This window comes from Phascolarctos cinereus, unplaced genomic scaffold (assembly GCF_003287225.1).
Source record: "Phascolarctos cinereus isolate Bilbo 61053 unplaced genomic scaffold, phaCin_HiC Scaffold_726;HRSCAF=1367, whole genome shotgun sequence".
In the NCBI taxonomy this organism is placed as follows: domain Eukaryota; kingdom Metazoa; phylum Chordata; class Mammalia; order Diprotodontia; family Phascolarctidae; genus Phascolarctos; species Phascolarctos cinereus.
The window spans coordinates 260,671,914-260,699,800 of record NW_027556098.1 but is presented as its reverse complement, the minus strand read 5'-3'; the positions used below and the strand labels follow the sequence as shown (position 1 = coordinate 260,699,800).

General features: G+C 35.8%; 1 protein-coding gene across 2 annotated transcripts in view; it reads right to left on the bottom strand.

Moving 5' to 3' along the window:
• MICU2 (mitochondrial calcium uptake 2) overlaps positions 1 to 27,887 on the bottom strand; it is a 182,682-nt gene that overhangs the window by 111,890 nt on the left and 42,905 nt on the right. For both annotated transcript variants that reach the window (XM_020968774.2, XM_078147081.1), the window contains exon 2: positions 970 to 1,111. In XM_020968774.2, the coding sequence (XP_020824433.1) occupies positions 970 to 1,111 (142 nt within the window). The remainder of the gene's footprint in view (positions 1 to 969; positions 1,112 to 27,887) is intronic.

The following is a 27,887-nucleotide window of genomic DNA, read 5'->3' as shown; positions in this document are numbered from 1 at the left end:
TCTGAGGGATCTTCCAATTCTGTGATTCTGTAATCTGTGACTTTGGAAGAAACTGGTTGGGAGGTAGGTGGAAAGAAGGAATCTACAAATTTATTAAGTACCAATGAGCCAGGCACTGTGCTCAGTGCTAGGGATCCAAAGAAAGGTAAAAAATAAAACAAACAAAAAAACCCCATCTCTATTCTCAAGAAGAAGTGGAAGATAGCATGCAAATATCTGTATACAAACAATATACAAGGTTTCCTGAAAGTCTAGTGCAGTTTTAAGCTTAAATAGTTTCAAGCTTTTAAGTCACTAAGATTTTGAGGATACCCTGCATATTCAGGATAAACTGTAGATAATTTCAGAGGGCAGACATTAAGATTAAAGAGATCTGGGAAAGGATTCTTGCAAGAGGTGGGACTTTACGTGAGTTTTGAAGGGAGCCAAGATAGCCAGGAAGAAGAGATGAGGAGGAAAAGAGTTCCAGGTATGGGGAATAGTTAATAAAAATTCCTGGATTCCAGAGATGGCAATAACTGTGAAAAGAACAGCAAGGAGGCCAGTGTCATTGGATCTCAGAGGATTCATGGAGGGAAGTCAGGTTTTTAGACACTGTCTAATTCACTGGGACCTTTCACTTCCACAACTGATTCATCGAGTTCTTGACTTAAGCTTGGTTGCATTGTAGTTCTGACCCTTACCTGTGTAGGAAGTTCTTAGCTCTTACTCCCTTTCTACCCACCAAACTGGTCTGACTTCAAGCAGCATCACAGAACTTATTGTCACAGCCATTAAAAAGTCACTGCAGAAAGGAGTCTCAGAAGTCTTGTGAAAAATGGAATCCCTCCTATAGTATGTTTGACATTTGGTAGTCCAGGTACATCATTTCAAATGAAGAACACATTAATGGCCTAGCCAAGCTTAATCATTCTTAATTTTTTGGAGTTTTTGCATATTTAAAGACCATCAGAAAAAAAATCAACTTACGGTCCATTTGATCAAACATTACTGAATATAAGAAGTCTCTAGGTGTCATATAATATTCTCCTTCATATTCCAGTGAAGAAAATTGCATGAAGCGCTGCTTTCGAATGGACAGTTTTTCTGCCATCTCATCATTGTCACTTTTCTAAAAGAAAAGAAAACAGTTATTTTAAAATTAAGTAAAAATAAGTACAGGTAAGCCTAAGAGGATCTCCATTTAAAAGACTATTTTCCACACTCAGAACTATTGCTCCAAACCCCAAATCAAACTGTATTAAGGGAGCTTCCTACGGTAGACATTGTGAATGACTTTTATCTGCAATCAAGAATGATCTATCTCATGCTTTCAAAATGTAAGTGAGACAATGCTTTGCCTCTAGGAGCTCTTCTAGGACTAGAACTCTTGTTTTTCTCATGGTTATCACCAATGCCTCCTACAATGTCTTATGTATAGTAAGTACTTAATAAATATTTGCTTTTGTTTCCAAAATTAATGAATAATTGGCATGTCGACTTCCAACATCTTGTAGCAAGAGCAATTAGAAATACTAATCAGGATATCTGGAGGTAGCCCAGTAGATAATGAGTTTGAATCCTGCCTCATACATTTATTAGCTGATGGACTTTGGGTAAATCCCTTAACCTCTTCCAGACTCAGTTTCCTCATCTGTAAAATGGGGATAATAATAGTGCTTGCCTCTTAGGGTTGTTGTGAGGATTGAATCGGTTAACTAATATAAAGTGTTTTACACACTTTAAAGCACTATAAAAATGCTAGCTATTACTATTATTATTAAAGAAAATTTGTTACTGGAATTGGAAATATGCATATCCCTAAGATATTTGACCCCACTGCTATAACAGTATCAAGATTATGACTTGACATTTTTGCCTGGACAAGCTAGAAAGGGGTAATACGACAGCAATACAATCATCTGTGGCATCATGATGCACCCTGGCATCATGTTATTGTAACTGATCACGTTTATCAGCATTGTCCCACCATGGACTATTGTAACATAGCATTGTTCTCCCTCTGGAATCTTAAAATTGGTGTTTCTAATCTCTAGATATAATCAATTAAATTGTCATTTCATCCAGGTTCTTTTATTTACCCCATATGTTCTTCATGCTCACTATGAGCTTCACTCCCAAAATGGAAACAGAAGACTATTTCATCTAGTCTATATGACCTCTTCTGCACATACTTCTGGATGCACTCCAACTCCTTACCCAGTTTACAATCTTCCATGTAGTCATGGATAGCCATTTTAATACTACCCAAATACTCTCAACTCCTTTTCTCTCTGACCTATAAAACTAATCCCTCAACCTGGGATTATGTTCTTCTCTGTTTCTGTTTCTGGGCTGCAAAGTACTGTTAGAAAAAATTCATAGTATCATACAAAACTAGCCCACTTCAATTCTTGATATTAAACCAACTACTAGTGTCTTCCCTCTGAGATTACCTTTTATTTAATCATTATGTATTGCGTATGTACATAGTTATTAGAATGTGAGCTCCTTGAGGGTAGGGATAGTGTTTTTGCTTTTGTCTGCGTTTTCAGTCAGCCATAATGCCTGGCACATAGTAAACACATAATAAATTCTTGACTGACTGACTATAAAAAGTGAAACATTTTAGAACCAAATTTTAAGGCCCCTAGAAGCTCTAAATTTATGGTCCTATGAACTAATTTCATCAAAGCAGTTCTCAGACCATATTACTTTCATTCCAATGTTTAAAAGAACTTTAGCTCAGATTTTTTAAGTCGTCACTGCAAAACAAGAAACTCTAAAAATTGCACACTTATATGTGTTGTAGAACCAGAACTTTTAAAGAATAGTGAACTAAGAGTCAGGAGACCTGGATTTTAGATTAAGCTCTAAAAGTAACAAGCTTTGCTACTTTGGGAAAGCAACAACCTCTCTGTCTTAGCTTTCTTACCAGCAACATGAGAGGACTAGACTAGATGACTTAATTGTAGGCCTTTCAGCATCTAAAATTTCAGTAATCTTACAAGCATTTTTTTAAACCAGTGGTAGGAAAGATCAGGAAAAGGAGATTTAATCACAGAATCCCAGAGTTGGAAGTGACCTCAAGGGTTATCTGGTCTAACCTATACCTGGCCAAGAATTCTCTTTACAATGTACCTGACGAGTGGTCATGAATAAGTAATTGAATGACTGAAGAAAATTTATTAAGTGCTTCCTCTTTGCCAAGCTCTGTTCAAAGATTTTAGTGATTTAGATACCTCTCTAATTGTTATAGTAACAACAACTCACAGTATTACAAAGTGGAAAGAGCACTGGACATGGAGTATAAGGTAAGTAAGGCTGGTTGAATCCAGATTATGGGGATCCTGAAAGGCTTAGGAAATCAGACTTTGTTCATAATAAAAAAGGGTGCCATGTCACTGACTATGTTCAGGCAGGGGAATGACATGACAAATGCAGTATCTTACTTCAGTAGTGATAGGCTTGGTCCATTGCCTGGCACATAGTAGAAGTTTAATAAATGCTAAGTGAATAACTGACTAGTTCAGATAAGATATATTGAGGGTTTGAAATAATATGATGAGAGCTGTGGAAATGGAAACAAAGGGAAAATCTGGGGGAGAAATTAGTTTTCTTTATGTCAGAAGAGATTAGAATTGATTAGTTAACTGAGGGTGTCAAGATAGCAATTACAACATCAAAGAACCAACTTGATAAGAAAAAAACCCACTGCACTGATAACCGTTTTGTCATTTGAAGAAAGATTTCATTCCTTCCAAGTGAGAGTTTTTTGAGAACAGGGAAGACTGGGCATGTATGTAGGCAGCAGGGAAGCAACCAGTGGACAGGAAGATATGAAAGGTAAGTGAGAGTAAGGATGACTGAAGGGGCAATCTGCTGGAGAATACTGGATGAACTGGCATCATGTGTGCATGTAGAGAGGTTAGCTTTTCCATTAGGGTCACTTTATCATGTGAAACAGGGGTGAAGAAAGAAATAGTAGTAGAAGAAATCTATATGATGTGAGTGGAGGAAGGGAGAAGAGGGAGCTTTTAGTGAATGGGATCAATTTTTTTCAGTAATATATGAGGCAAAGTTTCAGTTGAGAGGGAGCCATGGGAAGTTTGAGGAGGGATGGAAAAGTCTGGAAGAGTTGCTGTAGTGAAGTGGGATAGAGAGTTATTTAGGAGGTATAAAAGGATTTCCTAGCAGCACTGAGGGTCCAGTTGAGGTTATATAACATAAATTTGTAGTGGACCCAGTTAGCATAGTTGCGTGAGTTTCTCCACCTTTATTCAGTAGCACATGCTTAAGAGGGAAGACAGTGTATGATGGAAGAAATCCAAGGCTCAGGCATAGCAGGGCAAGACCAGTGATACAAAAGGGTCAGGGACTCAAGAGAAGAAGATAATGTAGAGTTGAACTGGTTCACTAAAGGGTCAAGATGGAGAATGGGGGAGAATGTAGATAATGTAGGGGTGATAGCCTGGGAGGGAACTGAGGGGTTGAAGGATTGAAGGTCATGGTCTGGATCAAGTACAGAATTTCCTATTGAAAGGTAGAGGGAGAGACAGAATGCCAGTAGATTATGAACAGATAAAGGAACATGAAAGTTCACAAACAAAGAAGTGACGCATTTGTGAGTAATGGCAAGATCAAGGGTATCTTTGTGCATGACTGAAATGGAGTGGAGAAGTAGATCATGGGAAATGAGTAAGTTAAGTAATTGGGAGGTTAGGGTGCTTGATGGAGTATCATTATATAAGTATTTTGAAATTGCCTTGAATGAAAGTAGGAGTTGGGGAGGAAAGATTGTGAGCCAGGCATTAAAGCCATTGAGGATGGAAGGTGAGTGTCTAGGGGTCTATAGACAATAGCTAAACTAATCAAACTATTTTATTTTATTTTTAGCTTTTATTTTTTTATTTTTCAAATTTAAAAAAAAATTTTTAACATGTGTTTTTAAAATTTTGGGTTACAAATTTTCTCCCTTCCTCCCTTCTCACCCACCCTCATTGAAAAGGCAAGCATCTTGATACAGGTTATAGATGTGCAGTCATGTAAAACACTTCCATTAAGTAGTCATTTCCCTTCATCCTTTCCTACCCCCCCATTTATTCTATTCTCTTTTTTGACCCTGTCCCTCCTCACAAGTGTTTGCTTCTGATTATTCCCTCCCCTCTCTCAACCCACTGATCTCTTGTCCCCTTCCCCCCTTATTTTCCTGTAGGGTAAGATAGATTTCCATACCCCACTGTGTATGTTATTCCCTCCTTAAGCCAAATCCTATCAGAATAATATTCACTCATTCCCTCACCTTCCCCCATTTCCCCTCCACTGTAAAAGCCTTTTTTTGTCTGTTTCATGTGAGATAATTTAACCCATTCTACTTCTCCCTTTCTCCTTCTCCCAGTATAATCCTCTCACCCCTTAATTTTATTTTCCAGATATCACCCTTTCATCTTCAACTCACCCTGTGCCATCTATCTATCTATCTATCTATCTATCTATCTATCTATCTATCTATCTATCTATCTATCTATCCATCCATATAATTTTTTTCCCTCCCACTACCCTAATACCAACAAAGGACTCATGAGTTACAAATATCATCTTTCCATGCAGGGATGTAAACAGTTCAACCTTAATAAGTCTTTTATGATTTCTCTTTCCTGTTTATGTCTTCCATATTTCACTTGTGTCTTGTATTTGAAAGTCAAATTTTATATTCAGCTCTGGTCTTTTCCTCAGGAATGCTTGAAAGTCCCCTATTTCATTGAATGACCATTTTTTATCTGGAAGGATTATACTCAATTTTGCTGGGTAGGTATAATCAAACTATTCTACAGTTAGAAAAAATAATTTTAAAAATTCGCCTGGAGGAACAGAAGGTCAAGAATCTCAAGGGAATTATAAAAAAAAACTAAGAAGGAAAGGAGTCTGGCATTATCAAATCTCAAACTATACAACAAAGTAGTAATCATCAAGACAATTTGGTACTGGTTAAGAAATATGTTGATCACTGGAACATATTAGGTATACAATATACGGAAACAAATGTGTACAGTAGCTGAGTGTTTGATAAAGCCAAAGATCCCAGCTACTGGGGCAAGAATTCATTATTCCACAAAATCTTTTGGGGAAACTGGAAAATAATCTGGAATATACTAGGTGTAGACCAACATCTCACATTATACCAAAATAAAGTCCAAAAGGTTATATGATTTATATGTAAAAGGTGATATAAAAAATGAAAGGAGCAAGAAAGAAATACCTGTCCTATCTACAGATAGGAGAAGAGTCATGGCCAACCAAGAGAAAGAGTGGATTACTAAATATAAAATAGATAATTTTGATTATATAAAATTAATTTTTTTAGCACAAACAAAACCAATTCAGATAAAATTAGAAGAGAAGCAGATGCAAAACAACAACAACAACAACAACAACAACAACAACAACAACAACAACAACTTTCCAACAAGTTTCTCTCATAAGGATCTAATTTTTAAGAGATATAAGGAACTGTTTCAAATTCATAAGAATGAGTCATTGCCCAGCTGATAAATGGTTATAGGACATGAACAGGCAGTTCTCAAAGAAAGAAATCCAGGCTATAAATAGCCATGTGAAAAAAAAAAAGCTCCAAATCACTAATAATTAGAGAAATCCAAATTAAAACAACTTTGAGGTTGTACCTCACACCTATCAGACGGGCTACTATTATGACAGAAAAGGAAAATGACAAATGCTGGAGGGGATGTAGAAACACCAATGCACTGTTGGTGGTGCTGTAATTTTCTCTAGCCATTGTAGAAAACAATTTGATATTATGTCCAAAAAATTATTAAATGGTGCATACCCTTTCATCCATATTCCAAAGAGATCAAAAAAAGAGATGTACCCATATGTACAACATATTTATAGTAGCTCTTTTTGTGATGGCAAAGAATTGGAAACTGAGTGGGGGGAGGAGTTGCTCATTGTTTGGGGATGGGTGAACAAGTTATGATATATGAATATGATGCACTACTACTGTGCTATAAGAAATAACGAAGAGGGTTGTCTCAGAGAAACTGGAGAAAACATGTAAAAACTGATGAAGAGTGAAGTGAATAGAACAAGAATAATTATATAATAATAATATTTTAAAGACAATCAATTGTAAAGACTTGGGAATCTAATCAATACAATGACCAACCACAATTCCCAGATGAAACATGCCATCCACCTACTGACAGAGAAATGATGGATTTGAAGTGGTTGTTGGTTTTTTCTGAATTAGAATTTAAGGGGAAAAACCTAGTGTGGTCAATGGAAAGTAGGAGGAGGCTGTTTTATTCATAGGATTCAGCCTTTTTCAAGGAGTTAGAAGAACCAATGGTGAGCAGCAAGACTTTCATCCTTGGCTAGAAGGTGATAGAGGCTTGAGAAAGTATGCAAAGACCATAGACAAGTAGAGGAATTTAAGTGAAAAAGTAAATAACTTTTCTTTTGTCACTAAAACTGCTTGAGTCTCCAGGCATCTCTATACTTTTTAAATTAACAAACATAGCAATCATTTAATCATAAAATAATTAGCTAGAGAGGTTAGTTACATAAATAAGAAAGCACTACATTTCAATGTTACATTTGCTTCTGAAAATTAGTTAACACTTTGTATTTGAACTACTGGGAAATGACTGGAGGACTCAGTATTAGGATAAGGTTGAAGTAGTAGGCACTGTTGTGTTGGGTATCATTAAAAACATGCAAGGAACAAAAAGACCTTCAACATGACAGACCTTTATTGCTGAGGAACTACTGTGGGCTAACTCCAATCAATCACTGCAGCATGTAAACTACAGGGACTTGAAAGGACAACACACATAACACTGAAACAGAGAGTTATTACTTCCTTTGCTTTGTGGTTTTAAATCCTCAGGAGGCATAGTGCATTCTCCCTGTCTCCGTACCCGCCCCCCCTTTAAATCAATGACAGATGGCTCTCAAAGGGATACTTCTAATGATTCTTCTATTGTCAAGTTGCCCTGAAAAGAACACCTTAATCCATATGGTTATGTCAAACTAGTCCATCTTCACTCTGGGGACTCTGTATGACAGTCTCCATGACTTCAACTAATGTGGCAGGAACCCACCATGGCTTGGTTCCATAGTTTCTATAAGCAAAGAGTGGCTCATGATAAAAAGTAATTGAAGAGTAGGTACAAACAGAGCAGCATCAAGAATATGTTTTTTTCTGTCTTGTAAGTCTTCAACTATATACGAAGAGACAAAAAAGGTAAAACATCACTCTGTTAGTAATTCCACTTCTCACTTAAGATGGAATGAACAGTTGGATAATTTTTTTGCACACTCTTCTCCAATAATTTACTTTGGGGCATCCTTCTCTATTTTTACCATTCTTTCAGTCCAATAATTTGCTTTTTAAAGTTGAACAAACACAATGATGAAAGCTCAGCTAAGAGGATTCTTATAAAAAAAAATTATCAACTTCATTCATGTCATTTTTTTTGCTACTGCTGACTTGAAAGCCCAGTGTGATATAGGAGAAAATGAGTTGGGCTTAAAGTCAGGAGAGGAAAATCCTTTCCAGTACTGTCTTTGATCCTATAATCACATTATATTTCTAGTTTATTTCAGATAACTCCCCTCCATGTACTCTGTATTTTTGGTCAAATGGCCTACTGCATCCTATGTCTCTCTTTTCATGAGATTTACATATTACATTTGAGTCTCACAATAAGTTGGTGAAATAGGATCACAGCTCTAGAACTGGAAGGGACTTCAGAGATTATATAGTTCAACTCTCTCATTTTATAGATGAAGAAACTGAGGCTCAGGGAGATTAAGTGACTTGTTCAAAGTCACATAGCTAGTAAACGTCTAAGGCAGGATCTAAGCACAGGTCCTCTGACTCCATAGTCTGTATTCTTTCTAATTTTTCCTTTATGATTAGAATATTCCCCTCTAACATCACAGCATTTTGCTTGTTGAAATCTTTCTATACTTTATAGTCTAGAGCTCAAATACCACTAACTTCATGCAGCTTTCCCTGATGATACTACTCTGCTTTGTTCTTAAAATCTTTTATAAGTCTATCTTTCTAGGCTTATAACACATTATGCCTCTTTATACACTCTGTTGCTACCTTTAATGCTCATTTCAAATGCCGTCTCTTACATGAAATCTTCATAATCCTTTGTACAAGTTGTTTCTTTTTCTCTAGTACATGACACAGTAGCAGGTACATAATAGCACTTAACAAATGTCTGTTGACTGACTTTTTTGTTTTTTTGTTTTTTTTGGTGAGGCAATTGGGGTTAAGTGACTTGCCCAGAGTCACATAGCTACTGAGTGTTATGTGTCTGAGGCTGCATTTGAACTCAGGTCCTCCTGACTCCAGGGCCAGGCACCTATCTGCTCCCGCTGACTGAATTTTACTTACTTAAAATGATATGCCTCTTCTTATGTCTTCTTCGTGGCTTTGTTAACAACATTCAGAAATATTGACTATTTGGTAGATTTATTTTGAAATAATTATCTTGATGAATTTTTAAGTTGGTTCTCTGTGGTTTTCTAAATAAACAATCATTGTTGACACATAGAAATAATTCTGCTTCTTCTTTTGACAAAGCTTATTCCCTTGAATTTTTTCTTGTCTTATTACTATAATTAGCATTTCAAGCACCATAACAAATAGCAATAATGACAATGGGCATCTTTGCTTCATTCTTGATCTTTTTGGGAAAGTTTCCAGTGTTTCTCAATTATAAATAAGGCTAGAACTTTGATATTAAGTGCTTTTGATGATATTAAGGAAAGGTCTTTTCATTCCTATGTTTTTAATGTCCTTAATTGTATTTAATTTTATTTTCTGCATCCATTGATATAATAATGCATTTTATCATTAATAATCAATCAACAAGCATTTATTAATTGTTTACTATATGCCAGACCAGGGGTGGGGAATCTGTGGCCTTGAGGCTACATGTGGCCTTCTAGGTCCTTGGGTGCGGCCTTTTGACTGATACCAAGTTTCACAGAACAAATCCTTTTATTAAGGGGATTTGTTTTATGAAGTTTGGATTCAGTCAAAGGGTTGCACTTAAGGACCTACAGGGCTACATATGGCCTCGAGGCCACAGGTTCCCTACCCCCTGTGCCAGACACTATGCTAAGTGCTAGAAATTATAAAGAAAGGCAATACAGAAATATATAATCTGTGCACCCAAAGAACTCACCTTCTAATGGGGGACACAACATTCAAACAACTACGTATATACATGATATATACAATGTAAATAGGAGGTAATCTCAGAAAGAGGGCACTAGCAGTGTGAGGCACTAGACAGGGACTCATACAGAAGAAGCTGAGATGTGATCTGAATTTTGAAGGAAGCCTGGAGGTGGAGAGGTGAGGAGGAGGAAACCATTTCTGGCATGGTGGACAGCCAGTGAAAAGGTACAAGAGTCAGGAGATGGAATGTATGTAAGGAACATCAAAAAGACCACTGTCGCTAGAGTGGAGTATGTGGAAGGAAGTGTAAGAAGACTGGAAAGGTAAAAAGGGACCAGGTTGATCAGACCTATGCTTTCGGAAGATCACTTTGGCAGCTAAATGGAAAATGGACTGGAAAGAGGAGAGACTTGAGGGACAGCCTAATGAATTAATGAGTTTTATTACGCTAACTGTTTTTGTAATGTTGAGCCACTCTTTTTGGATATATTTCATGGAGCAGCTGTGGTGAATTTATGGGAGGACATGGACAAAAGCTGCTCAGCACTGGCAGTTATGGATGGGTTGTGAGCTGAATCTCATTGGAGGAAACATGCAAAATGATGAAATCACAGATGCATTTGAGTATCTGGTTCTGATAATTTAATTTACTCTCCATTTGTTGTGAATTCCCCCCTTTTTAGTTCTAATTTTGTTAACTTGGTTTTGCTCTTTATTTGATCAAATTAGCAAATAATATATCAATTTTTTCCATCTTTTAAAATCTCTTTATTTTAATAGTTCTTTTTATTGGCGTAACATCTTTGATTTTCAAAATCTCCTTTGTACTTTTTTGGAGTGACATTAAATTGCTTTATAGTTTTTTTAATGATATGCTCAATTTATCAAAATTCTCTTTTTCTCTTTGTATCCTATAAAGATTGGCATATTGTCCCTTTTTTTTAATCACTCTCTTTAATTTTATTATTTTTATGATTTGGTCTTTAACTCATCACTTAAGATGTATTTTAGTCTCTATTCAAGTTTATATCTTTTGTTCATATTTCCTTTATTGATTATAATTTATATTGTTATGATCTAACTGTGTTTTAAGATTTGTCTTTATGGAACTAGAAATTGTGTGGATGCCCATCAATTGGGGAATGGCCAAGCAAGTTGTAATATATGTTCATGATGGAATACTACTCTGCTATAAGAAATGATGAACTCGCAGATAGGTGGTGCAGTGGATAGAGCACTAGCCCTGAAGTCAGGAGGACCTGAGTTCAAATCTAGCCTCAGACCAAACACTTGACACTTACTAGCTGTGTGACCCTGGACAAGTCACTTAACCCCAATTGCCAAAAAATAAATAAAACAAACAAACAAATAAAGTATTCTTAACAAAAATTATCTCAAAAAAAAAAAAGAAATGATGAGCTCAATGATTTTAGAAAAATATGGAAAGACTTGCATGAAATAAGGAAGAGCAAAATGAGCAAAACCAAGAGAACGTTTTATACAGTAACAGCAATATTGTTTTAAGAACAATTTTGAGTGACCAAGTCATAAACACCCAAATTAACTACATAGGTCCTATGAAGGAAGATGCTATCTGCATCCAGTGAAAGAATTGATACACACACACACACACACACACACACACACACACACACACACACGCATCTAATGGTAGCCATCTCTAGAGTGGGGGGAGGAAGGAGGGAATAAAAAAGAAAGTTACATAATAACTTTGTTGTATATTGAAAAGAATAGCAAGTTGTACATAACAGATTTGCAGTTTCAGGTTCAATCCTCTTTTTTTTTTTCCATTCCACTTTGTTATGGAAATGCGTGTTTTATTTCTCAAGTTCAGAGTAAAAAAAAAGATTTGTCTTTATGCATTTGTATATGAGTTCTTTGTGGTCTAACACAATCAATTTTTGTAGAAGTCCCCAAACAGCTTCAGAAATATCTATAACCTTTAAGGTTCTCAAATAAAAATTCTACACAGGTTTCAAATCCAGTTTAGCTAGTGCAAAGCTGTAATTTTCTTCTTGTTCATCTTTCTGTTGGATTTGTTAAACTCTGACAGAGGTATAAGGTCACCCAAAAACTTAAAAGTTAGAATAACTGGGTTCAAATATTATCTCTGACACTAGCTGTATGATGATAGGTAAATCATTTAGAATCTAAGTTTCAGTTTCCTCATCTGTAAAATTAATTTAGAATCATTTATTACACAAATGTGCCAATCACTGGGGATACAAATACAAAATCAAACATAGTCTCTGCCCTGAAGAAGCTTACATTGTAAGAGGGAAACAACACATACAGTGAAGTTATGGCCAGAAAGGAATACTTCAGTTCGGAAAATAATAGTTATGTTGAGTGGAGTCACCGGGGAGCAGACTGACACACTCTTACCAGTAAACGTAACAGACTTGACTTCACTATAATTTCAGAACTTTAAGGGGGTGATGCTGGTGAGGACCATCACAGATTAATAATAATACCACAATACCCATTTCATAGAGCTTCTGTGAGGTCCAAAAGAAATAATGTAGGAAAAATACCCTAAAAACTACATAATTTTATAAATGTCAGTTATTATTATTACTTTGGATTCAGCTGACACAATAGACTATTAGAATCATTCACTCTGAGTCTGTATGAATCATTATGCTTTAGATATGTTTCTTATAAGCAGCAAAGTTGAATTTTGTTTTCTAATCTCTTCTGCAATTTACTTCATTTTTATTGGTCAACTCTGCCCCTTAACAAATCAAAGTTAGACCAAGGCTAAACTAAACCTTTCTAGAGTAATGCCAAGTGGGGATGGGTTCACCAGGCCTAATCTAGTTCTTTCCTGATCCACAAGATCTAGAAAAGGGAGCTGAAAACTGGCAGGGGTGGGGAGAAGGGAAGAAAAGCCAAACTTTCCTGTAGAAAAAGAAAAAATAGTGAAAAGTAAGTATGCCTTTCCTTAAGAGTCACTAGGGTCTTCTCAGTTTCTTTTCTCCCTTTTCTTTATATAATCTCATGGTTCACAATAAGTTTGTTTTATCACTTATTCCTTTTTTCATTTCTATTTTTATATTTATTAAGGGAGAAAAAAGTCATTATACTTTCCTGGATTCCTGAAGTTAAGAACTAAGATTGTGAGGTCCAAATATCAAAGGCTGTAATAATTAAGGGAAAAAAAGGTATAAAGTGAACCAAGAATAGTTTGTCATTTGTAAGACATCTTTGTCTTCTCACTTGATGCTTTTTTGTAGCCTGGTCTATTATATTTAGATTGTAGACCTAATGGCTGGATATACTCCTTTTGCTGGTGTTGGTACATGGAGTATATTGTCAACACTTCATAAATAATACTCATCATAATGGAGTTTCCCTTTTGTTTCATCTCACTGTACATTAATCACTATGACAGTAATCTTCAATCTTCTTTATCAATAAAAAGACATTCAAAACAGAATATTACTGGTCACATATATGTTAAACATCTTGTTTTTCTCTCATATCAGTTGCTAAAAGAGGCAAGATTAGAACAGAATACCTCATCCCCCTGTACTCTTTACTTTGCTGAGGTGCTATGGATAAGACATGTGTCTGAATTAAGAAATGCCTAATTCCTCATCTTAAGGTATAAGGAAAATGGGTCACACCCCACAGTTGAAGTCTACCCCAAGATTATCCTAATGGCATTGTTTTTTAGGTTATCATTTGGAAAAGTATAAGAAAGATAAGTATTAGCCATGGATAACTATCAAAGACACACTGAGATTCTTTTAGAGAGGTATATAGCACCAGAAGGGGAGGTAAGGAAGACAACAAGCATTTACTAATTGTCTGCTATGCAATGGGTACAATCATAAATTGTATAAATAAATAAATATATATATAAGCATATGCATAAACAAATAAGACAAGCAGTTCAAGTTCTAGCTCTTGTTAACCTATATTTTGTGACTTTGATAATTTGTCACCTCTTTGAACCTCAGCTTCCTAATCTGAAAAATGGGATACCCCACCCTACCTATCTTACAAGTTGTTGTAACAATCAAATATAAAGGGCTGTCTAATTGTTAGGCATTATTTTACAATGGCCTTAAGTAGTGATATTTTAAGAAATACCAAAATAAAGCCATATTTTAGTTCATGTAAATGTATTACTGAAATAGGTTGTAGGACCCCTGTCACTTGTATTTTGTCTAGCAGTATGAAAAAAAGTGCAATGTAATACATATTTAATATTAATACCATGAACATCAAACTATGGTTTATTTCTTTAAATTATTGTATCATTCAGATTATGGTATTCTACATTGTGATTATGGCATTCTATATTAAATTTGGATTTTAGAGGATAAAAATAAAAAGAAAAATTGATCAAAACAAAATCCTAAATGAGGAAATATAGCATTTAATGATCTTGTACAGGTAGACTTAGTGATATAGTCCATGACCCCCTAAAATCCTGCTTTAAGAACATTAGTGTTTATTAATAGAAGACTAGAAAACCAAAAGAAAAAATTTAGTCAACTGAGTGTGAAATACTGAAAAATTTCTTACGTTTTCATTAATATGCAAACCTAGCTGTCTAGTTGTAAGAACTCAGAAAAAGTTTCCAATTTAGTTTCTTAAAATTTATTCTCCTTATAGTTAATGAAAAACATAACTTTTGTTCTTTCAACTACTGTAAAACCTAACTAATTGTAAATAATGGGGGAGAAAACTATTCTGAAATGGCGAAATACATAAATTATAAAACTTTTTAAAGACATGAAGTTTTAATTCTTCTAATAACACTAATAGCTAAAAACATTTCCAAATTGAGATCCTGTCTCATCCTCATTAACGAAACAATAACAATTTGTAATTGTATCATCATGTTAATTTTTCCACATTTCTACAGAAATGGTGCAATAAAATATTTTTTTGAAGTGGTTGAAAATAGTCTGTTTTCTTCAATTAGTTAAAGAACTGCCATGTTTGCTGACATTTTACAGAATTAGTTTTACTATGTTAGTGCTTCAGGTTTATTTACTTATTTTTTGTTTACCTGGAATTAAGGACAAGTTGCGACAAGGTAGCCGTTTGTATTTTATGTCCTCATGGTTTGAAAAGCTGGGCTTTTTAAAAGCATGACTGACTATCAAATAACTTTAATTCTGTTGAAAACAGTTAAGATTAGTGTATAGCTATGGCATGTTTTTCCTACAGTATGCATTTTCAATAAAAAAATTTCATTATTATAACAGGTAAGCACAAACATTAAAGAATATTAGGTTATTCACAACTGACCATGAATAGCATTATAAATGATCAAAACACAAATATTTAGCAGGAGCCATTAATTTGTAAAAATAATTTTTTAACTCAAAAAATGAGAAGTCATTTGAAAGAATTACGAATTTGATATTCTTTTCTTATCATTATGCTGATTTTATTAAAACAACAGTTTCGGAGTACACCAGTAGCTCTGTGAGTCCTTACTGGTTGACAACGATTGCAACATTTCAGCAACCAAGAGGAAGGGAACTGCAGTTGGCAACAATCTTGGCACCACTGCCTAGTTTTCCAACATGGGAAAGTGGAGATCACTGCTAATGACCAAAGAAATAGGACTTTTCTAAGCTACATCTATATAGTGAGATATCAAGCACTGGCCTTCCATGGTGGGGAAAGATGTAGGCAAGCCTAAGGTCCAAGTGGAATACAGAGAGGAGACCAAGAACTTTTATTTGGAAGTATCTTCAATGGTCTTGACCAATATGAAAGAAATCGCTGGAGCTTATCTTGGAAAGACTGTTACAAATGCTGCGGTCACAGAACTAGTCTACTTTGATTATTCTCAACATAAAGGAATTAAAGATGTTAGAACTATCACTGGTTTCAATGTGTTCTGATTCATCTGTGAACCAACTGCTGAAGCTATTGCTATTTGCTTGTATAAAAAAGTTCTCCAAATTTAGAGAAATGTGTTGATCATTGCCCCTAATGTAAAGGTGACTCTTTGGAGGTGACATTTTCCACCCTTGCCATTAAAGATGGGATCCCTGAAGTCAAGCCCACAACTGCAGACACTCATGTGGGTGGTGAGGATTTTGACAACATTATGGTCAACTACTTCATTGCTGAGCTCAAGCATAAGCACAAGAAAGGAATCTGTGCGAACAAGAAGGCTGTATGCTTCATTTGTGCTGTTTGTGCATATGCAAAGTATACTTCCCTCTTTTAGTTACCAGGCAGTATGGAGATCAACTCTTAGAAAGTATTGACTTTTATGTCTCTGTCACCCTTTTTGAAGAGCTGAATGCTTATTTCTCTCCTGGTACAGTGGACCCCATGGAAAAAGCCCTAAGGGATACTAAACTAAAGAAAGGGACACAGATCCATGGCAATATCTTGGTGGGTGGTTCCACATATATTCCCAAGACCAGAAAATTCCTCGGGACTTCTTCAGGGGCGAAGAACCTGAACAAGAGAATGTCTCTTGATGAGGCTGTTAACTGATGCTGCAGCTGTGTGGACTCTGCCATTTTGTCTGCGGAGAAATCTGAGAATGTTCAGGACTTGTTGCTCTTGGATGTCACTGCTCTTTCCCTTGGTGCTGAAACTGCTGGCAGGGTTAAACATTCTGATCAAACAAAATACTATTATCCCCACTAAGCAGCCAGTCCTTTACCACTTACTTAGACAGCAAGCCTGGTGGGCTTATTCAGGTGTATGAAAATACAAAAGGAATGACAAAGGCTAACAAAGACACATTAGACTCTAAGAACTTAATGTTTTCAATATGAAGGCTACAATGCAGAAACTCTAATGCAAAATTGGTGATGAAGACAAACAGAAGATCTTTGAGAAATGTAAGTAAATAATCAATTGGTCCAATAAGAACCAGACTGCTGAGAAAGAAGAATTTGAAGAGCTGCTGAAAGAACTGTAGGTCTGAAATTTTATCATTATCAAACTACACTAGAACGTAAGGAGCATGTAGGGAGGCATGCCTAGTGGATTCTAAGATATCAGAGTAGCTTCATCTGGGAAGTTCCTCTTCTGGACCTATCACTGAAGAGATTGACTAAATGTATCAGAAGAGAGGGAGATGAAGAACCTAAATTGTAGCCAAGCCTTGGTGCTGTGGCAATTTAAAAATAACATCTGAGCTATGGTGTAAATCTGGGCATTCTGAATACTTTAATTTGTGCAGAGGTAGAGCAGGGAACAACATTCACTTTATCAGTACTATAAATAAGTGGAAATAAATTCTTGTCCTAGAGAACAAAAATCTATTCAAAATGAGCACACAAAGCAAAAATTATATACAATGTACAAATGATATTTCAATATATGTCTATGTTTTGAGAACACAAACTAATGGAATAAAAATTGCTGAAATATTTTTGTGATTGCTTGCTTATGTAAAAAAGTAAATAATGAAAAGATACTGGTAGTAGATTTTAGGAGTCCGAGTGTACCTTTTAAAAAATACTATGAATTAAAACTTTAAAAAAGCAGCAACAACATGAATTTGATTCTTAGTAACATATGAAACTTTAGGTCTCTTGAATATCTACAGGAGAAAAGATTCTTTCATATACACATTCAATACTTTCTTAGGGCCAAGACCATATTCAGATCATGGGAATAACTACAGATATATGACAGCTCTTTATATTTTTCTAAAGGATTTAGAGAAGAGAAAAATAGTAGAGAGATTTGGGATTGTTGCTCAGCCTTTGAGCTAATTGACAAAGGGGCACACATTGATAAATCCCATGGAAAATAGGAATACATCAATGATGTGTCAAACAGTTTGGCTAACTAGAAGAGCAGTGAGAAGAAAGGAACGACGAAAAATTTTTTTCCACCTTTCACAGAAGCAACCCTTTTATATTCACAGATTGTATAACTATACAGTGGTCATTTAAAATGCCTAAATAATGATACATGGGATATTTTCATAAAAATACTTTGCTGACTAAATATAGTCATAATATATAAAGAACAGGAGGAATGGTATGAAAACAGCAGCTGCTTAGGAAACTACTAGAGAAGAACAGTATGGAATCCAGTATAGAAGCTATCAGGAGGATCAAAAAGCTGTTCATGGCTATTGGTAACTCTCTAATGTCCAAATTTACCTTGGGTCAAATTTAGAGTTCTCATGGGCGGATGGAGATAAATACTACTTCTTCTCAAAACCATTCACTCCCCAAACTTCACCCATGAATCCACACTAAGATGTATGGGATGGGAGGGGTAGGGATTTAGAAGAACTACTACGATTGTTGCCTACTCTGAACACTTGAGATCTGGTCATATAAAGTGCTTCATGGATTTCAAGGATTACTTGCAGTGCAGTAAAAAATGTGACAAAGGAATTAAGAGCAATGAGTGATGAGGACTGGATAAAAGAGGTCTTTGAAAGCTGATGACTTCTGTTAAAACATTTCATTACTTTGCTGCCTTTAAAGTAACAGGTGCTTCACCATTCTGTCTCTACTTTTTATCCAGAAAGTGACATACTAGAAAAGATAACCTTGCTGTTCTTTTTTGTACATTCTTTAGTCTCTTAATTCCCTAAGAATAGAGGGTGGTAAAGTAGAGGTTCCACTTTATTGTGTTAGAGTTAATATGACTATTTTATGTATTAAACAAAATACAGTACAATCTCATTTAATCTGTACTCCTTAATTTAGAAAGTGTAACTTTTCAGGCATAGTTCAACACAACAAGTGACCAATGTGTATTTATTATTTTCAATTTCTCTTTCACGTCTGGTTCTTTTTTACTCTCTGTAGTATCTGAAAGTAGTAAAACTTTTTTTTTCCAAAATGTAATCTATATGTTGCATTTTTCTTTTTCATTTAACATAGAGAACTTTCCCATTGTATTAAAAATTCATAAATATTATTTAATATAAAGTAAGAATGGTAACAAGTAAAAAGATGCAGCAGTGAAGAAATAACCTTCTTTCCTTTAACTGACCTTATGTCCTTGGTGAGTACTTACAAAATGTCCTTATCCACTCTGCTCTGTTTATGCTCTCCCAAGAACCATATTAATAAAATCCTCTGTTTTTATTTAGGCTCAGAGTCAATACTTTTTCAAAAGATTTAAACCTTTATCAGTGGGTTCATTTCTCATTTTTAAGGCATATTGTAACTATTGTATGCATTAGTAGGATCAGATATCTGGAGCTGGAAGGGACCTCTTAGAGATCATCTATTTGAACCTACTTTTATTTTTTTTAACAGATGAGGAACCTGGGGCCCAGAGAGGTTAAATGACTTATCTAAGGTCTCACAGATAGGAAGCAGCAGAGCTCCCAGGATTCAAATTTTGGGTTCTGTGACCCCAAGTTTAGTGTCTTTCTAGGTCAACATGTTGATGGTTTTCATGAGTTCCCTTCTCTTGAAGTTTCTCATGCATTGTTTCTTTTCCTTTGGCCTGCCCCCTCATCTTGTTGATCAGCCTTCTAGAATGAGCCAAAGCTTATGCTCCTGGTATATCCTTTGAGAACACAGGTTCAACATAATAAGGCACTGGAGTAGGATGAATGTTTTGTTTATAATTAAGCAAAAAGCTTAAGTCTGGTTCCAAACACCCCCATCTCTCAGAGTCTATTTTCCTTTAAAACTCAGTTCAAGAGCCAACTATTACAAGAGAGCTTTCATAACCACCCTAAAGTGGCTCAACGGATAGAGCACTGGGACTGGAGTCAAAAAAAACTTGTATCTGACCCCAGATACTAGCCATATGATCCTGGGCAAGTCACTTAAAAAACAAACAAACAAAAAGCCCAACCTCTGTTTGCCTCAGTTTCCTCATTTGTAAAATGGGGATAATAATAGTACTTATCTTGCAGGCTTGTTGTGGGAATCAAATGAGACAATAATTGTAAAGCACTTAAGTGCAGTGCCTGGCACATAATAAATGCTACATAGGTGTTAGTTATTATTATCCCAATTACTTTATATTTAATATGTACATTTTGTGTACACATATCTATACCAATAGAATATAAGTGTCTTTCAGTCAGAGATATTAACTAGCATAGAATTATTCTGGGTCAGGCCTAAGCTAGGCCAGTTCAATAATTCAGTCTGGGAGGTTAAAATTCAATAGCTATTATTAGGCAATAAAATTAAATTAAAAAAACACTAAACAAAGATTGAAAGAATAAATCTTCCAAAGTAAAAAGAATATCAAAGAATGCTACTCCCTTCCTCTTTCAGTAATAACCACAGCAAACAGTCAGCTAGATCAGGAAGGCAAGGCATTCTCAGGAGGGAAGCGAGAACTCAGGAAATTCCTTCTACACTATGCTTTGTATTTGTTCAATTGTGTCTGATTCTTTGTGACTCCATTTGAGGTTTTCTTGTCAAAGATACTGGAGTGGTTTGCCATTCCTTCTCCAGCTTATTTTATAGATGGAAAACTGAGGCAAACCAGGTTAAATAACTTGCCCAGAATCACATAGCTTGTAAGTGTCTAAAGGCTATATTTGAACTCACAAAGCCTCACAAAGCACTCTATCCACTGCACCACCTAGCCATTCTATGCTTTGTATACCTCAATACCTTTATTTATTTTTAAATAATTAAATTTTAGTTTTCAACAATCATTAACACAAACTTTTGAATTTTAATTTTTCTCCCCCTCCCTCCCCTCCTCTCTTCCCAAGATGGCATGCAATCTGATATAGGCTTAACATACATTCCTATTAAATATATTTACATATTAGTTATGTTGTAAAGAAGAATTAGAACCAATAGGAAGAACCACAAGAAAAAAGAAACAAAACAAAACAAGAAAAAAAAGGCCAAATGGTATGCATCGATCTGCATTCAAACTCCATAGTACTTTCTCTGGATCATGAGACTTTTGGAGGTGTCTTAGATTCTGCATTGCTGAGAAGAACTGACTATCACAGTCAGTCATCACACAACGTGGATGTTACTGTGTACAACGTTCTCCTGGTTCTGTTCACTTCACTCGGCATCAGTCCATACAAGTCTTTCCAGGTTTTTCTGAAGTCTGCTTCCTCATAATTTCTTATAGCACAATAGTATTCTATTACATTCATATACCACAACTTGTTCAGCCATTCCCCAGTCTCAATACCTTTAAAGAACCAGACCACCTTGTTGTTGTTTGTCCTTTGTTCTCAAAGAAGACCGTGACATCAAGGAGGTGATGCCATGACATGCAAATGAATTGATTTAATGAGGGAGGGCTGTGCAAAGTCACCAGCCTCACTCTCTCCTCTGGTGCCATCTGGGACCAATGGCAAGATATCAATCAGGACAACTGGAGATGGGCCTGGATACAGTGGGAGACCTTGACCTTTTTAAGCTAAGGTCTTTAACAGGTTTCAGTTTGACTGAAGCAATGCCCATTCAGTAATTAAGGCTTGAGTAAGAAATGAGGGAAAGAATGGCCTCCCTAGTTAAAAAAAAATCAATCTGGGAGGGGAAGACCCTGAGGGTTTCTGACCAAAAGAGAAACAACTGCTGTTTACATTCACTCTGAGCCAATCAGGACCCAAACAATGACCAAGTGGGGCTTGTTGGCCAATCAATGAGAGCTAGAGTGATTTGGGTTAAGGCATGGTCCTTAAGAAAGAAATCTAGCCTGTAAACCTCAATATATCTTGTGAGGTTTCAGCAATCAAAATTTATATTCCTTTGAACAGAGCACTCGTAGGTAAGGATATGATATTTTATGTGGACAGAGGGAAGGGAAGGGAAAGGAAAAGAAAGAAGGAAGGAAGAGCTGTGTCCCCAACTAGCCAGTTCCAGTTGGGTGCTTAGTGGAGCAGCTCCTACTATTACTTACAGAGGCTGTTATTTGTCTTTCATTCTTGAAGAGGACCACAACATCAGGGAGGTAATGCCATGACATGCAAGTGAATTGGTTTTAGTGAGGGAGGATTGTGCAAAGTCACTAGCCTTACTTTCTCCTCCAGAGTCATCTGGGTTTGTGGCAAGATATTGATCAGGACAAGTGGAGATGTCTCTCACCAGACCATCCTACATGTGGTAAGCACAACTCCTTGATATTTAAAGCAGAGGGTGGGGCAAGAAAGAAAGGAAACTGAGGGGACAGAGTGGATGAAAAAGAGGCTGGGGCACCAACCAGAACAAATGTCAGCACAATCTTACCTTGAGCAATGTATTCCTCCTCAATAACAGCCCTCAGTACTCCCCAAACAAGTACAGTTACTACCAGAAGGATATATAATTGAACTCATCAAAATGAACTAAGTGAAAGGCTGAAGTTGTTTATATCTAGTAACTAATCCTTCATATTATGGTCCTAGACCTGGAATTGTTTTAAATTTAGCATTAGGAATAGCTAGGTGGTGCAGTGGATAGAGCACTAACCCTGGAGTCAGAAGGACCTGAGTTCAAATATGAACTCAGACACATGACACTAAATATGTGACCCCGGGCAAGTCACTTAACCCCAATTGCCTTGCCCCCCAAAAAACAGCATTAGAAAAAAATCATGCTTATTTGTTAATTATAGAAAAACGCCATAAAATAGCGTCCTCCTACTATTTTAGGGTTGATGGATTTCAATCGATTACCAACAACCATTTATTAAGTGCCTAATATGTATCATGTACTGTGCTAAAAACGATGCACAGAGATAACTTTAGTATCATACTTAGAAGACTCTCTTAGAAGAACATGACAGATAAAAAACAAGTCATGCCAGATTAATCTAATTTCCTTTTTTAAAAAATTAACAGTTGCTAAACTGGTAGATGAGGAGAATGTTGTGCATGTAGTTTATCTAGATTTTAGCAAAGCTTTTGAAAAAGTATCTCACATTATTCTTGCAGAGAAGATGGAGAGATGTGGAATAGATAGCAAGATACTTACACGGATTCAGAAATGACAGGATAGTCAGATTCAAAGAACATCTGTTAACAGTTCTACAGAAGTGTGGCAAGAGGTCTTAACAATCGTTTGGCCCTGTGCTGTTTAACGTGTTTGTCCATGTTTGGTAAAGACATAAATGATATTCCCAACAAATTTGCAGATGATACAAAGCTAAGGATAACTAATGTACTGGATGGGGGATTCAGGATCCAAAAAGAACTTAAAATGCTAGAGAATCAAACTGAATCTAATAAGAGGAAATTGCACTGCGATGAATGTAAATTTGTTCACTTGGATACCAAAACAAAAAAGTCAACTTCACAAGTATAAAATAGCAGGGGTATAATTAGATACTAGTTAGTCTGAAAATAATCTGGGGGTTTTTAGTGGACTTTAAGTTCAATATGAGTAAGCAGTGTGATGTGGAAGCGAAAAAAGTTAATGCAATTTTGGGCCGCATTATAAAAGCACAATTTTGGGGCAGCTAGGTGGTGCAGTGGATAGAGCACCGGCCCTGGATTCAGGAGGACCTGAGTTCAAATTCGGACTCAGACACATAACACTTACTAGCTGTGTGACCTTGGGGCAAGTCACTTGACCCCATTGCCTAGCCAAAAAAAAAAAAATAATAAAAGCACAATTTCAAGGAATAAAGAAACAATAGTCCCTGGGGGCAGCTAGGTGGCCCTGGAGTCAGGAGGACCTGAGTTCAAATCCGGTCTCAGACCAGACACTTGACACTAGCTGTGTGACTCTGGGCAAGTCACTTAACCCCACTGCCTAGTCAAACAAACAAACAAACAAACAACAACAAAATAAAGAAACAACAGTCCCACCATACCCTGAAATCATCAAACCTGATTAAGAGTTTTATGTTCATCTCAGAGCAGCACAGTTTAACAAGGATATCAATAAGCTCAAGATTGTTCAGAGGAAGGCCACTAGAATGGCGAGGTCTTGATTTCATGTCACATGAGGATCAGCAGAAGGCACTGAGGATGTTTGACCTGAAGAAAAGAAGACTCAGGGGGGACATGATACTTGTTTTCAAGTTTTTAAAGGGCTGTCATGTAGAAAAGTTATTAAAGTTGTTCTATTTGGCTCTAGAAAGCAGAGACAGGAGCAGTTTTTGTAAATCTCAAAGAGGCAAACTTAGGCTTGATGCCCAAAGAAAGTTTATAAAAATGAGAGCTGCCCCAAAGTGGAATGGACTGTCTTAAGAGGTTGAAGGAATTTTTGAAGTTATATACTTATTGTTGTTGTTTAGTCATTTCAGTTGTGTCCAACTCTTTGTGACCTCAGTTGGGGTTTTCTTGGCAGATACTAGACTGACTGGTTGTCATTTCATTCTCCAGCTCATTTTACAGATAAGGAACTGAGGCAAACAGGGTTAAGTGATTTGCCCAGAGCAGGGGTGGAGGACCTGAGGCCTGGAGGCCACATGTGGCTCTCTAGGTTCTCAAGTTGGGCCCTCTGACTAAATCTAAACTTCACAGAACAAATCCCCTTAACAAAAAGATTTGTTCTGTAAAACTTGGACTCAGTCAAAAGGCTACACCTAAGTACCTAGAAGGCCACATGTGGCCTCCAGGCTACAGGTTCCTCACACTTGGCCCAGTGTCACACAACTAGTGTTCAGGCCAGATCTGAACTCAGGTCTTCCTGACTCTGGCACTGTATTCACTGCACCATGTAGCTGTCCATATACTTATTACCTAAGAGTAATCTAAATGACATTTTAGAAATCTGAATCTTTAATATCTATCAGATACTTTTATAAAATACCTTTCCATTAAACTATAAGATCAACTAATAAAGGTCTATTTCCTATGATAACCCAAATTACAGTATACCACTGGTTATTTCAGATATAAAAGTTCTCAATGAGGGAAGAGGAAAGAGGAAGAAGCAAAGTTACAAATCAACAGTTGGACCCAGTGCTGGTTATACAAAAGGAAATGTACATCTCTTAGTTGCGGTAAAAACCAAGCAAATTCAGAAACAGAATTTTATGAAATCAAATAATAACTGGTTCATACCATGGCTAAGTTCAGTGAATGATCTATATAGATTTGATGCTTTGCAACATGGCTGAGTTACTGATATTTTTCGGTTTACCTTGAGAGTTAAGGCAATATTACCAATGTACTTAAATTTTAATATGCCAATTTGTAGCCAGGAAATAATGCAATGACATGTTATGTATCTAAATATTAATCTTTCAAATTAAATATATGGGGCAAAAAGATAAATGATGGAAATTCAAGAAAGTCAATAATGACAAAGAAAAATGACAATTATTAAAAAATTTTCACAATCCATTTGGTGTCATAAGAATGTATGTACATGATTTGGGGCATTTACTTGTCTCTAGGATCTTGTTGGATTCTGGAGCCAACTTCACAACTGCTTCTCCCACAGAAGTTTCCTATGGCTCACTGTCCCTAACAACACATCTTCCTCCACCTAATAATATAAGTGAACACCATCAAGTAGAGGGAGATGGAAAGTGAAGAGGATCTCAAAATGACCTAGACAAAGGAAGTAGGGCATTTTAAATTGGCCATAATAGACATTTCCCCTTCAGGCTTCCAGATGGAATTGAGTTTTGACTGTTTTTTTACATGACCACTTTTGGGGCATCAGAACTTTTGGGAAGAGGCAAGAAATTGTACCTTGTATTTGCCATTGGAAGTGGAAATATTAATATACAAACTGGGTTCTGAACATGATAGGAAATGAGTTATCAAAATAGATACTATGAATTTAAGGAATAAGCAAAATTATTTGGTATTAAAAGAAATGCAAGGTTCAATTATATCATATAGAAGCTATTAAGTTTATTTTCTTTGATTCATTTCCTGGTCAATAAAAAGTGAAGTGATCTTGTTATTAACTTCTTTAATTATGAAATAAAAGATTAGACAGCTAGTTATCACGTGGACCTGAATTCTAGAGTACCTAGGTAAATGAATTTTTCTTCTGCACTGATTTTGTGATTGGAATACTTGACCTGGAGTCTGGAAGAACCGAGTTGGAATCCTGCCTCAAACACTTACTAGATCTGGGCCTCAGTTTCCCAATCTATAAAATTATGGCATTAGAGTAGATGATCTTTTAGGCTTCTTCCAGCTGTAAGTTATTTTGTCCAATTATATGCCAATAAATCTGACAATCTAAGTGAAATGGATGAATATTTACAAAAATATAAATTGCCCAGATTAACAGAAGAGGAAATAAAATATTTAAATAACTCCATTTTTGAAAAATAAATTGAACAAGCCATCAATGAACTCCCTAAGAAAAGAGATCTCCAGGGCCAGATGGATTTACAAGTGAATTCTGCCAAACATTTAAAGAACAATTAATTCTAATACTATGTAAACTACTGGGAAAAATAGGTGAAGGAGTTCTACCAAATTCTTTTTATGATACAAATAAGGTGCTGATACCTAGACCAGGAAGAGAAAGAAAATTATAGACCAGTTTCCATAATTAATATTGATGTAAAAATTTTAAATAAAATATTAGCAAAGAGATTACAGCAGTTTATCATGAGGATAATACACTATGACCTGGTGGGATTTATACCAGGAATGAAGGGCTGGTTCAATATTAGGAAAACTATTAGCATAACTGACCATACTAATAACAAAACCAACATAAATCATGATTATCTCGACAGATGCAGAAAATGCTTTTGACAAAATGTAACACCCATTTCTATTGAAAGCACCAGAGAGCACAAGAATAAATGAAGCTTTCCTTAAAATTATCTAAAACTACCAGCAAGCATTATTTGTAATGGGGATAAGGTAGAAGCCTTCCCAATATGATCCGGGATAAAACAAGGATGCCCATTATCACCACTATTATACAATATTGTACTAGAAATACTAGCTTTAGCAATAAGAGAAGAAAAAGAAATTGAAGGAATTAGATTGCAACGAGGAAACAAAAATATCACTTATTATTTTATTATTATTTTTTTATGTGAGGCAATTGGGGTTCAGTGACTTGCCCAGAGTCACACAGCCAGTGAGTGTTATATGTCTGTGGCTGGATTTGAACTCAGGTCCTCCTGACTCCAGGGCTGGTGCTCTATCCACTGCATCACCTAGTTGCCCTGAAAATATCACTCTTTGCAGATGATATGATGATATATACTTAGAGAATTCCTAGAGAATCAACTAAAAAACTGCTTGAAATAATTAACAACTTTAGCAAAGTTGCAGGATATAAAATAAACCTATGTAAATCATTAGCACTTCTACATATTATCAACAAAGCTCAGCAAGAAGAGATAAAAAGAGAAATTCCATTTAAAATAACTGTTGACAATATAAAATACTTGTGAGTCTACCTGCCAAGAGAAACCCAGGAACTATATGAACACAATTATAAAACACTTTTCACACAAATAAAGTCAGATCTAAACAACTGAAAAAATATCAATTGCTCATGGGTAGGCCAAGCTAATATAATAAAAATGACAATTCTACCTAAATTAATTTACTTATTCAGTGCCATACCAATCAAACTACCAAAAAACATTTTATAGAACCAGGAAAAATAATAACAAAATTCATCTAGAAGAACAAAAAGTCAAGAATATTAAGGGAATTAATGAAAAAAGAATGCAAAAGAAGGTAGCCTAGGTGTACCAGATCTGAAACTATATTATAAAGCAACAATCATCAAAACTATTTGGTACTGGCTAAAAAATAGAGTGGCAGACCAGCGGAATAGATTAGATATACAAAACACAGTAGTAAGTGAGTATAGTAATCTGTTTGATA